Source organism: Olea europaea, chromosome 16 (assembly GCF_002742605.1).
Source record: "Olea europaea var. sylvestris chromosome 16, O_europaea_v1, whole genome shotgun sequence".
Classification (NCBI taxonomy): Eukaryota; Viridiplantae; Streptophyta; class Magnoliopsida; order Lamiales; family Oleaceae; genus Olea; species Olea europaea.
Genome location: NC_036252.1, coordinates 7,048,703 through 7,061,030, shown reverse-complemented (window position 1 = coordinate 7,061,030; position 12,328 = coordinate 7,048,703). Strand labels below are relative to the sequence as shown.

The 12,328-nt window shown below is 33.6% G+C and overlaps 1 protein-coding gene across 1 annotated transcript; it reads right to left on the bottom strand.

Annotated features, from left to right (window-relative positions):
* Positions 1 to 734: 734 nt before the first annotated feature.
* LOC111411943 (probable WRKY transcription factor 46) lies at positions 735 to 3,158 on the bottom strand. The gene is made up of 3 exons (XM_023042636.1): positions 2,449 to 3,158; positions 2,154 to 2,282; positions 735 to 1,700 (listed from the first exon to the last, which is right to left on the bottom strand). Exons 1-3 carry the CDS (start codon positions 2,760 to 2,762, stop codon positions 1,097 to 1,099), a joined length of 1,047 nt encoding a protein of 348 aa, XP_022898404.1. The 5' UTR covers positions 2,763 to 3,158; the 3' UTR covers positions 735 to 1,096.
* Positions 3,159 to 12,328: the final 9,170 nt, after the last annotated feature.

Here is a 12,328-nt window from a genome sequence, read left to right as displayed (position 1 = left end):
TCAAGGGTAAGAATTTCAACTTCTTTTTCTGGGTTTCTTCCTTAGCTTCTTTTTAGTTTGAGTAGAATATTGGGAACATTTATATATATACCTAAACTTATCTTCCGTCTAACAACTAAAACTTTAAAATGAGTTGGTCATTCAATATAGTGTCATAAATTCGAAGTTTCTTGGGTTCAAATCCTGCTGCTACTCATTGGTTGCCTAGAAAAATATCTGGAGCCAGATCTCCTTGGTCCATAAACTTCAAAATTTGTTCTTGTTAAGCGAAGCTAAGTTAGAAGCACATAGAAGCCATCTTTGACACAGAACAGTTACAGCTGAAAATCTCTGTTTATAAAATTACAGTTTTTGTCGCTTGACTCATGCTTCATGAGTAGTAGTTAAGGCAGCCTCTAGAGTAATGAATAATAATGTCATAATAGTAAGATAAATAACAGAGACCTCTAAAATTGACAAGATAGTAAAACTCGAATTTGTGATACACGTTAAGCTTCAACTTCAGTTCTTTTACCCCAACCAAAGACTGGCAGAACTTTATACTTGCTGGATATTAGGCTAAGACAATGCTTCACCAGACATTGAGAACTTTGAGCTACTACAAATTCACAATTCTAATTGTATTGGATCGAGAATTATAAAGTTTCATTTTTACCATTTTATTTCAGGTTCATTGAAGACAAGAGAGAAACTAGTTGGGGCTCAAAGAAGCTGGAAATTATTTGATTCCACTGTATTACGAATATGTGCAAAAGATTAAACTTTTATGCTCAATGAAAACTTTTATTTTCTCGAACATTTACTCGGTGAGAAATAATGATTTCAGAACCAAAGCATGTAATGCTCTTGGTTTCGAACAGCTGATACAAATACGCAAAAACAGAATGATTCCAGACTATCTACTTATGCAAGGAAAACTCACTCATTTTACACCACTGGAGACTCAAATTCCGCAAGACATTGAAACTATGTACCTACTTTTATAAACACATTTCATCTGCACAATAGGATCAACAGGTACAGAAGCACTTTATTGCAGCACATATTTGACACCTGGTCTCTCTGAGTGAATGAATATGTGGTATGAACTATGAAGTCAAAAGTACTCAGAGGCATCAAGACGGAAACTAGGATCCAACTCCAATGGATCAGCTGTGAAATCCCAATATCTGAATGGGGAATTGGTGACTGAAGTTGGGGTGGAAATTTTTTCGGCAAAATCTGATTCTGAGCTTTGCAAGTTGTTATCAACATCAACCCAGAAGTCGTTCATCTGGCACAGTGATTCTGAGAAATAGTTACACTCAGATGTGGCTGGGGATAGAAATGGAGACGTATTACTTTCCGTGAGATTGCTTTCCTTGGCAGGCTCTAACGAGAATTTAGTTTCCACGTCATCAGATAAAATTGGAGTCAGAAGAAAGGAGAAGGAAGGATCTATTTCCTCCTTAGGATTCAAATCTGAAGTTTCAAGTTTAATGCCTGGTTCGTTGCTGATCACCATCTCCTCTGCCTGTCTATTATTGCTGTCTACTTCCTTTACATTATAATCTTCTTTCTTCTGCTTTAGCCTTTCTTGAATACAAGTGTGCCTTCCTCTATGGTTGACCTCAAAAATTGAGGGGTCTTCGTCTGATTTCTGGACTTGTTTTGTGGCCAAACATCCTTGCGTATGACGATGAGTGCATCTGTAATATGCCCTGTAATCACATGCATATTAGAAATGGACCCGAGTTTTTGTTCAATTAGAATGGTTCTGAAATTCCTTAATCTGCATCAAATGTTAAGTCATGAGGCAAGTTGCTATGCTTCTCCAACTTGGTAAGTTCAAGGACATTGTATTTAACAATGATTGTAAATTCATTGAGAAGTCAGAAGCAGAATCCTTCCAGTGACTTCAATTTTGGACAAGTCTCAACCTCAAAGTCAAATAAATCCCACCTTCCTTGAGTTTAACCTCCCACTAGTTCAATGAACCTTAAATTGTACTTCATTATGAATTGCTGAGTTATTAGACTCGGTATGATAAAGGACAAACATATCATATTCCGTTGTTTCTTAATAATGATTCTGATATTTTTCGTACTGAATGTGCGAAAAATTGCAAACAAGAGGCTACTTACTAGACAAAGGTGAAAACATAAAATCCTCACCTCGGGAAGCTAGCCCCTAAAATATCTTTCTGGCCATATTTTCTCCAATTGTATCCATCATCAAGAGTTCCTTCCAGTCCAGTCCCAGAGCAAACGCGAACTTCTTCACTCCATTTAGGCAATATCTTTCTGTAAAAGGATACCCAAATGGATTAAGATCAATTTAAGTTTATCAAATTACAAGACATGTTTGGCTAAGCTTAAAAGTTATTCTAAAAAGGTAACTTTTTAAAACTACATGTGGCAATCAAAGCTTGAAAATAACTTTCACTTCTTTTTACTTCTTGAAACATACCTTTTCTTGAATACGTCTCGTTGGTTTTGATCCTTAGAAAAAGGGTTAGAGCCCTCACTGGTTGGAGTACCAGCAAGGGAATTAGGTGACTCCAAAATGGCAGCAGAAACTGATGAAGTTTCTCCAAACATAACCATACAATTTAGCAATGAAAAAGCATTTTCATAGGAAGAGAGTATATTCTCCACTAAAATCCCGCAGGCCTCGTGCGATTTTGCCGGATGAAGGTAGTTTTTAAGCTGGTTTGCCAGTTCCCTACCTTGAGTTAACTCGCTGATTAGAGTCTTGCATTCCAAAGTACCAGTTTTTTCCATTCTTTGAGGTGCAAGAAAAGACAATGGTGTTGTTTGAATTGTGGACTGCAAATTAAGGCAAGAACATACAATTTGGTATAAAAGGCTTAAGCTATTTAAATCAGAACTTTACATTAGATGGCAAAAAGGGTATCTTTATCAGCAGCTTTAATGACCCAGAATCAGAACTTTACATGAAAATACAGCGAAGGGTGAAGGAAAGGTATCTGGATCAGTAGTTTTAATGACAAAAAAATGACTTCAAAAAGGAGAAAATTCTAATATGAAAGAACCCTATTCAAGGCAGAGAGATAGTGAGCATTTTTTGGTAAATGTGTGTTTAGTGATGCAGTGGCAAGAAAGGAGAGGGGTATATATAGAACGAAAGTTGTGGAAAAGATGAGATTTTTGACTGGGAAAAAAGGGTGCTTGGATTTTTCTATAATGGTTATATGAATTTATATACAAAGTTTGGAACTGAGATTGTAAAATCCCAATTGCTGACCATTTCAAAGGGCCCTATAGCAGATTATTATTATTATTAAATGTGATGTACAAATCTTTTATATTTCCTCGAAGCTGTTGTATCACAGTCATCTTCAAAATCTTTTCAAGGAATTTTCAAGAATCGAATAGAGTAGCTTCAATTTTTCTCCAGGGGTCATATGAAATTATGCACAAATTTTGAACTGAGATTGTAAATCCCAATTGCGGACCATGTCAAAGGGCCCTATAGCATTTATTAATTATTATTAAATGTGATGTACAAAACTTTTATATTTTCTTGAAGTTATGCTTTCTTGGTCATTTCAAATTTTTTTCAAGAATCGAATAGAGTAGCGGAACAAATTTATATAACTTCCAAGTTCTTGAAAAATAAGTTTAGTATCTACTAACATTATCGTTAAGCCATTTTATCTATAATTTTTGAGCAATTAAGATTTAAGAACAATACAAATTTATTTAATAATGTTTTATAATGAAAACAAATAAGTAAAAATATTTTGGATGACAAGGAAAAAGATTAGGCAAGCATAGGAGTTTCTAAGAAACTAGAATTATTGTCGAAAGTCAAGAATTGAAGGAAGAGAAAAGCACCCAAAGAATCTTCAAACTTGCTTCCGTGTTTATATATTAACGTGTGCTATAGAGAGAGATGATAATGATGATGTCATTGATTTGAGGTCATGAATCCATTGAACGATTAGTTGTTACCTTTGGATAAAAAAAAAGAAAAAAGTAATGCATGTGAGTGCGAACCACAACTTTAAGTGGTTCATAAATTATCTAGCCCATAATTGGGAATTTTTAAATCCTTTTTTACTTTTCATTCCATTATATTTTATTTTTCAGTCATATTTTCAACCACACAATTTTTCATAAAATAATATTACATATAAATCGAAAATTTTCATTCTTTTTCAACTACTCTTTTTTCAAAAAAAAACATCATTCCACCAATTTTCACTTCCGCAAAGTGGACGTCAAACAGGGGTTCAATCCATATGTAAAAAGACTCACGAAAACATAAGTACATATAAATTTTCGTATGCAAACGTTATAATCTTTCAAATGAGCAATTGATTCCTCAAGAGTCAACAACAATGCCTCTCACGTAATGACTTTGCGAATCTTGCTTCTTGCATAGGCATATATGCTTAGCTCTAAGTTACATGAATAATTTAATATGTTCATCAGTGCACTATGAAGACTTTGCTTATGAAAATAAAAAGAATATATTTCATACGTGTAAAATCTAAGATAATCCCATCGAAAAGTTGGGCAACTGGTATTGTTAATTTTTTTTTTCCCTTGCAAGAAAATATAATAGTTGTTCAACATGCAGATGGATTTTGATACATTTTGGTGCTGGCAGTGAGTTGTAATTTGTGATTAATGAAATTAAGAATCTTGATTAGCATGTAATCCATTTTATTATGGTCAATAATGATAAGTATTTCTCATTAAAGATTCTTTTTTTGGGGGAAAAGTCAAGACTGGCTTTTAAGCTTAATTAAAAGGGAAATTTGCACTTTTTGAGTTCAACCTTTGTGAAATGTAACAAATCTATCATCAACTTTTTCTTTAACATAATCCATCACTAACCTTTCAATTATGGTCATTAAATGATGATTGTCATTTTTTTTTTTAAATAAACGAACATAAAGGAAAGTAGTGAATAATAAAATAAATAAATAAAAATTACAAATAGGAAAATTATGAATTTTCAAAAGTATTGTGTAAATCATACTTAAATAATTAAATACATATTAATTCACAAAAAAAAATGTAGAAATTTTTTACTTTTTCCAATCAAGCTCACTCATCCACCCGTGTAAACACACACCACAAACACCATATCTATAAATGCATTCACTGTTCGTGGTTATTTTGCGACCTAGACTTCTATTTTTGTCCACACTTTTTCCATCTTCTATTTTTTGAATTAACTTTTCTAAGGTGTGGTGATGGTGGTGGTGCTACTATTGACGTGATTGCATTTTGTGGATGTGGTATTTGATCATAGGTAGGGATGGATTAGAATGGGATGGAGTGGTTTGAGAGGATGAACTTGGTTGGAGAAGGTGAAATTTTTCTAAATTCTAATAATTGTGTTAATATATTTAATTGCAGTATGTGTACTTTATTTGTACTATTAAAAGGTTATGGAACTTTATTTGTAATTTTTTCTTATTTATTTTTATTGTTTTAGTACTTTCTTTTTTATTTGTTTGTTTTGAAAGAATGACAATTCCGCCATTTAATGGATAAAATAAAGGGAATGATGAGTACATAATTGAAAGGTTGGCGATGAATTATGCTTAAAAAAAGTTGAGAATAGATTAGTTATATTTCGCAAAGGTTGGGATGAAAAGTGCAAATTTCCCCAATTAAAATAGGTTAGTGGCCAAATGTATATTCAAAAGGACAAATCATGTCAGCAATAATAAATTCCATTTGCCAAATGGATATAATCTATTCATATTACTAGTTTAGACTTCCAAAAAATAAAAAAATAAAATTGAAAAAAATCAATAGTTCAGATAATTGTAATAATTTATAAAAGTTTCTCTTTCTTTAGACATTAGCCATATTTTGGTGGGTTATTTTATGCATAGATTGCTAATAGATGGACTTGAAATGTTTCATAGAACATGTCGGAAAAAAAAGGCGATTTAGAGAGTAATTTAATTATTTTAGTTCACGTATGAGTTTATTTTAATGAAGTTTCTTTTCAAAGAGGGAATATGAAAAACTCGTACACAAATTGCTTCTTTCTAAATAATTTAGCAAGAATATTACAACAGATCAACTCTATAAAACAACTATGAAAAGCAATAGGTTTTCATACAATTGGATGAAGTCGTTAGAGACGAATGCTAATGTGAGGAAGGGCCTTGTCTTTAGGATACAACATAAAAATTATCTAGTTGAGAAATTTTTGAGTTTATTTTGTACTTCGATGTATATTCTACGTCTGAAACACACAAATATTAGTTTATTAATTTAAAATTCAAGAATCAATTGTACTTATTATTTTAAGATTTCCAAAACTACATATTATCACTCTTTATGCATAAGAACTATCTTTAATAAGCCCCCAGGGCACATCCGAGTTGGTGGATCAATAACTTTGGCGGGCTCGCAACCTCAACGTGGAGAGTTTGATTCCTGGTGGGAACCTGTGATCCAATAAATAGACAATTTATTGGTGGATCAATCACTATGGAGGAAAGCTCTCTTGGGGCCAGGAGTAAAAATCGGGTGGGAATCTGTGATCCAATAAGGGCACATCTTGCGGTTTACCTCCGCTAGTCATTGAGGGGCCGGTGGCTAGGGGTCCAAGATTTAGTCTGGCGAAATTGGGACACCTGAATATAAAAAAAAAAAAAAAAAAACATCTTTAATAAAGTGATCGCAGGAATAAATTCATAGTCAAAACGTTTGAACAAATTCTTCGTAAAAATGTAGAAACAAACAAAAGAAGGTAATTAAAGAGATTAATCTTGGAGATTGAAAATGATTTCTCATTTCCCCAAACTTTTTCTTCCCTCCTATTCATGCGCCCAAATTTGTTTATTTTTTTGATATTTGATTGAATCTCAATTCTAAGATACTGTCCGTTACCTAATCAATTCTTTCACGTCACGTGCCAAAATCATACGAAGCTGATCCGAACCTCCACATGATATTTCTCAATTTCTAATGTCTAAATATGAGAAAATTTCATATAATTGTCCAATTATGAAATCATTTAATTATTCCTTTTCAACTTTTAATGCATCGATATTCTCACCCACCAAAGTCACCACAAAACTTATTTAGGGCCTGTTTGGGAGTAATTTTAAGAATTAAATTTTTTGATTGTTAGGAGAAAAATGGGGTTTATCTGTGAGAGAAGAAATCAAATATGACGAATGAAATAGTGAAATAACGGTCAAAAAATCAATTTTTTGTTTGGGTGAAAAAATCGCTTCCAAACAAGCCATTATGGACAGTATCAATCATTGTCCCAACGTTTTGAATTAATTGACAACTTTGAATTTTCTATGCTTAATATTATTGCAGAACTTGACCTAGTATAAAATCAAAGAATTTATGCGTCACTCCTAGCCCTAGCCTAAGCCTAAGCCTAAGCCTAGGACAGTCCCACAAGGTTCAACCCCCTCCCAGTCGCCACGCACCCACCCAACAAAAGAAACAGATGGCCCAATGCTGTCCGTGTTCACACTTATTTCTTCAATTTCTGGGCCTTGGCTTTTGTTCCTAGAAAGTGACTAGGTTCAAATGCCCCAAATATTCTCCTTTTTCAGATAATGATTGCTTATTTTTCCTGCTATTACGAAATTTCATTTATACAAAAAGTTTGAATCCCAACTTTAAGGGTCTTCCACCGTCCATGTGAAATTTTATTTATGTTTCACAAGGAATATGTTTGTTATTCTTGAAAAAGAAAAATATCGAACACAATTCATGAATATGTTTAACATGCTAGACTTATAGCCCTTTTCGATAGGATCTTTCTTTAGTTTTTACTTCTTGTAGAACAATTTCTTAAAAAAGTTTTCTTATATGGATTTTCTCTAAAAAATTTTATAATTAGATAAAACATTTTAAGAAAATTATTTAACCATGTTCAAAAGTAAATACTTAGTCTCAGAATCAACTTTTGACTTTTTAAACGCTTGATAAACAAACGCTTAGGTCCGTTCGATAGTGATTATGAAAATTGATTTTTTGACATTTGGAGAAAAAAGTGGGCTTCACCTATGAGTGAAGAAGTAAAAAATGACGGTTGGAATAGTGAAATAACGATAAAAAAATTAATTTTTTAGAATGAAAAATTGCTACCAAACATGGACTTAGTATAATTTGACATGAGCAAGAAAAAAAACCCATAATATTTCGATTAACAAGTCTAATAAAATGCACATAACTCTATCAAATATACATATAAAGAGTATAAATCATCAAAATAATGATATTATTAATCAAGTTTTATATATACTTTAATTGATGGAGAGAAAAGGCTAATTCAAACTCATTCACTTTATCGAGGAAATAAAAACGCGTTTTGGACATGACTTGGTCTAATGCAATGTTAAATTGAGATTGCGGCATTTTTGTGCACATTTTAGACAGCCGCCTTGACCCGTACCCGCGTACAAGGGGTTGGATGTGACCCAATCATACAAAACAAAACAAACTTGAGACCAAGGATCATTGAAAGGAAAGTGATTAGAAATTTTCATTCGTAAGAGTTGTCTTGTACCGTATAGTTTTTATTATTCTGTTGGGCCTCATGGCCATTTGATAATGATACTTAGATTGTTGATTACTAAACAAAAATGAAAATCTAACGTGTTAGATTGTGGATAGAAACAAGCATTAGTATTGAATAAGTGGTTGAATTTAATACCTTACCGATATATATGTTTTTACCGAAATGGAGGCTAAATAAGAAGTTTAAATTTGGTCTAACAATAATGTCTTCATTAAAACTACTCATGTCAATAATTACTAATTCATTCATGTATTTATCAATAAAATAAGTTGTATATATCAAAAACGTTATATAAACTAGCTTTGAGTATTGATTACATAAACATCATAAAATAATAACACAATGTCAATTACCCCTTCCAACTATGTCCATTCTTTCAACATGTTAATCCAAATGTCTTTTGTAGCATTTATTTCATTAGTGGATTTGCAATCATAAGATTGGTGTGTAATATGCTAAATTGATACATTTTATTTTTGAACTTTTTCTTTAACACCAAATAACTTCAATTTCATGTATAGCACACCTAGAGTACTTAATTCTTTGAAAAAAAAGATTGCTGCAGAATTACTACAATAAAGTTTCATTGATTTGACAATATTGCCCACAATTTCAAGTCATAAAATAAAGTATCTCATCAATTGCATTGACTTGTGACCTAAAAGCATGTCACAAACTCAACTTTCATAGTGGATATAACAATATTAGAATGCTTTTTAGTCGTTACATACGTAATCCACTTGAAAATATTCATTTGAGAACAATACTACTATGCACATGACTACGAACTGGAAATGGAAAAGATCCCTTATTATATCCGAAATCTTGGTTCCGGGGTTTATGTGAGCAGTATGATAGTTGTTGATGTTTGTATCAAAACAAATTAATGTTTAATCCGCAGGAGCGTGATCAAACTATCGATATGTGAACTTGAAAGTGTAGTACAAAACCACAAAATCAAGGTATCAAAATGAAACAAGAAAAGGAGAAAAAATGAAATGAAATCTGAGGCAAGTGATGACACTTTCTCCTTAAGACAATATTGCTCCAGCTACGGTGCTCACGGTTGACGGCACTTGTCTCCCAAGATACAACGGATATTTAATTTTGTGGTAGCAGCACTTCACATCACAGGAACCGGCGAACCGACTAAATTTCTCCCTCTACAAAGGGATTTTATACAAGAAAAAGGGAGAGAGATTTTGTAAGAGAAGAAGAGTGCTCAATACAAAATATGGGTTGGTGTATCCTTATAGACGTCCAAGGGGTCCTATTTATAGAGGAGGAAGGGGTGTGGATGAAGTGGTGTGAGTCAAATCGTGCAATCTTTCGAATAGTTGCAACATTCCATCTTCGCTAGCTTTTCGCTCGAGCAGTGCTTCAAAAATTCGAGCAGAACATACTTCGCTTGCTTTTCGCTCGAATTTTGCTCGAGCGAGCGAGACTGTCGCTCGAGCGAACATTGAGTGACGGCGACTCTGTCGCTTGAGCGATTATCGAGCGACAGTGTATTTTAGCCATTTTCCACCGTATTTTCCTCCAATCTTTAGACCGCAATTTCTCATTCACCCAAAATTGATTTCTAATATCCAAATATACTACAATCATCTTCTTGATGAGTAGAACAAGTTGGCCTTTTTACTTTTGTAATTTGACCATCGGATCAAGTCCGAATATTCGGCCGAAGTTGACACATTAGGCACACTTTCCGATTTCAATTTTTACTTAATCAGTTTCCGATCTTTCATGTTAATTTGGAAACGAATTTCCAACAATCCCCCACATAAATGGAAATTCGAGTATGCAAATGATATGCGACACGATACATGCAATTGTAGAAAAAGAGCGGAGAAATATTGCATCGAGCAACGTAGCTTCCGACTTTGAACATTCCCTAGTGAAATATTATCGAGCTTACTTGGCTAGGTGGTGAACGTGATATCTTGAACCGACAAGCCGTTAGTGTAAACCAAGACAACAATACTCATATAATGTCTTCCCTAATTTCGTTCTTGGTTCTCATGATTTGGTTCATTTTGGCCCTGAATCCCTCTTGGTTCTGCAAGTGTTTTAGAGAATTTAAGCCTTGAATAATTCTCATTGAAACTGCCCCACTTCACACCCACATAGGCGACCTTCTATTAAGAGTATTCTGCCTTACTTCACTTGACTTAATCAAGATATAAGAATCATTAAAAGATCATTTTAACCTCTTCCAATTCTACAGAAAGTGCTTTAGTATCATAGGAATGAGTTAGGAAATTATTTCCTAAGTGCTTCATGGAATCCTCATAACTTAGTTATCCCTTTGAACTAAGATCTTGGGATCTCCAATCAACAAGGTAGGGTTACCATTACAAGGACTCTAACATAGTAGGCTTTAATCTTATTCCTCTCGATAGGCAACGTATTTGATCTCTTGGCAAACCTTTCGAAAGCGGATCCGAAACATTCTCCTTTGATTTCACATAATCTATGGAGATGACGTCCATTGATATCAGTTGCTTAATGGTATTATGTCTCTGACGTATATGTCTATACTTACTATTGTACATGCTGCTTTTAGCCCTTTCAATAGCCGATTGATTATTGCAGTGTATGCTTATCACAGGTACCGGCTTAGGCCAACATGGAAGATCTTCTAAGAAATTTTGAAACCATTCTGCTTCTTCACCAGCTTTGTCCAAAGCAATAAACTCTGATTCTATAGTTGATCGAGCTATACATGTTTGCTTTGAAGATTTCTATGAGATAGCAGCTCCACCAAGTGTAAACACATAGCCACTTGTGGATTTGGAATCCTTCATATCAGATATCTAATTCGAGTCACAATATCCTTCTAATACCGCAGAATATTTTGTGAAATGTAATCCATAGGTCATGGTATACTTCAAGTACCTAAGGACCCTTATCAATGCCACCCAATGATCATGGCTTGGATTACTCGTGAATCTACTAAATTTATTCACCGCAAACGCAATGTTCGGTCGAGTGCAGTTTGTAACATACATTAGACTGCCAATTATTTGTGAATATCTTAGTTGTGACACGTTTTCTCTCTTATTTTTTACCAAGTGTAGACTTGTGTCAGTAGGAGTCTTTGCATGACTTTTCTCAAACACTTCAAACTTTTTAAGTATTTTCTAAACTTAATGAGATTGGGAAAGTACGATTTCTTCCGATGTTCTAGAGATCTTTATCCCTAGTATTACATCTGTCACACCCATGTCTTTCATGTCAAAATGTCTTGTTAGCATTTTCTTGGTGTTTGTCAATATTTCGTGACTATTGCCCATTATCAACATATCGTCTACATATGATATACTATCACATAGGCATTCGGTGTATTCTTCACATATACACACTTGTCACATTCATTTATTTTAAATCCATTTGACAATATTGTTTTGTCAAACTTTTGGTGTCATTGCTTAGGAGCTTGTTTTAAGTCATATAAGGACTTAACAAATTTACATACTTTATGACTTTCATTTGGAGACACGAACCCTTCAGGTTGTTTCATATATATCTCCTCTTCTAACTCACCATTTAGGAATGTCGTTTTTACATTCATTTGATGAATCTCAAGGTTATGTATTGCCGTAATTGCAATTAGCAACCTTATCGAGGTGATTCTCGTTACGGGTGAGTAGGTATCAAAGAAGTCAAGTCCTTCCTTTTACCTATATCCTTTGGCAACCAATCTAACCTTATATTTGTCAATGGATCCATCCGATTTCAATTTCTTTTTGAATATCCATTTACACTCTAAAGGTTTATTTTCGGGATGTAAATCTATCAA

Coding starts and splice junctions, on each gene's coding strand:
- LOC111411943 (XM_023042636.1), bottom strand. CDS start 2,762: ATGGAAAAAACTGGTACTTTGGAATGCAAGACTCTAATCAGCGAGTTA. Junction 2,283..2,448: donor CGAGACGTATTCAAGAAAAG/GTATGTTTCAAG, acceptor ATCCTTTTACAG/AAAGATATTGCCTAAATGGA. Junction 1,701..2,153: donor TTAGGGGCTAGCTTCCCGAG/GTGAGGATTTTA, acceptor ATGTGATTACAG/GGCATATTACAGATGCACTC.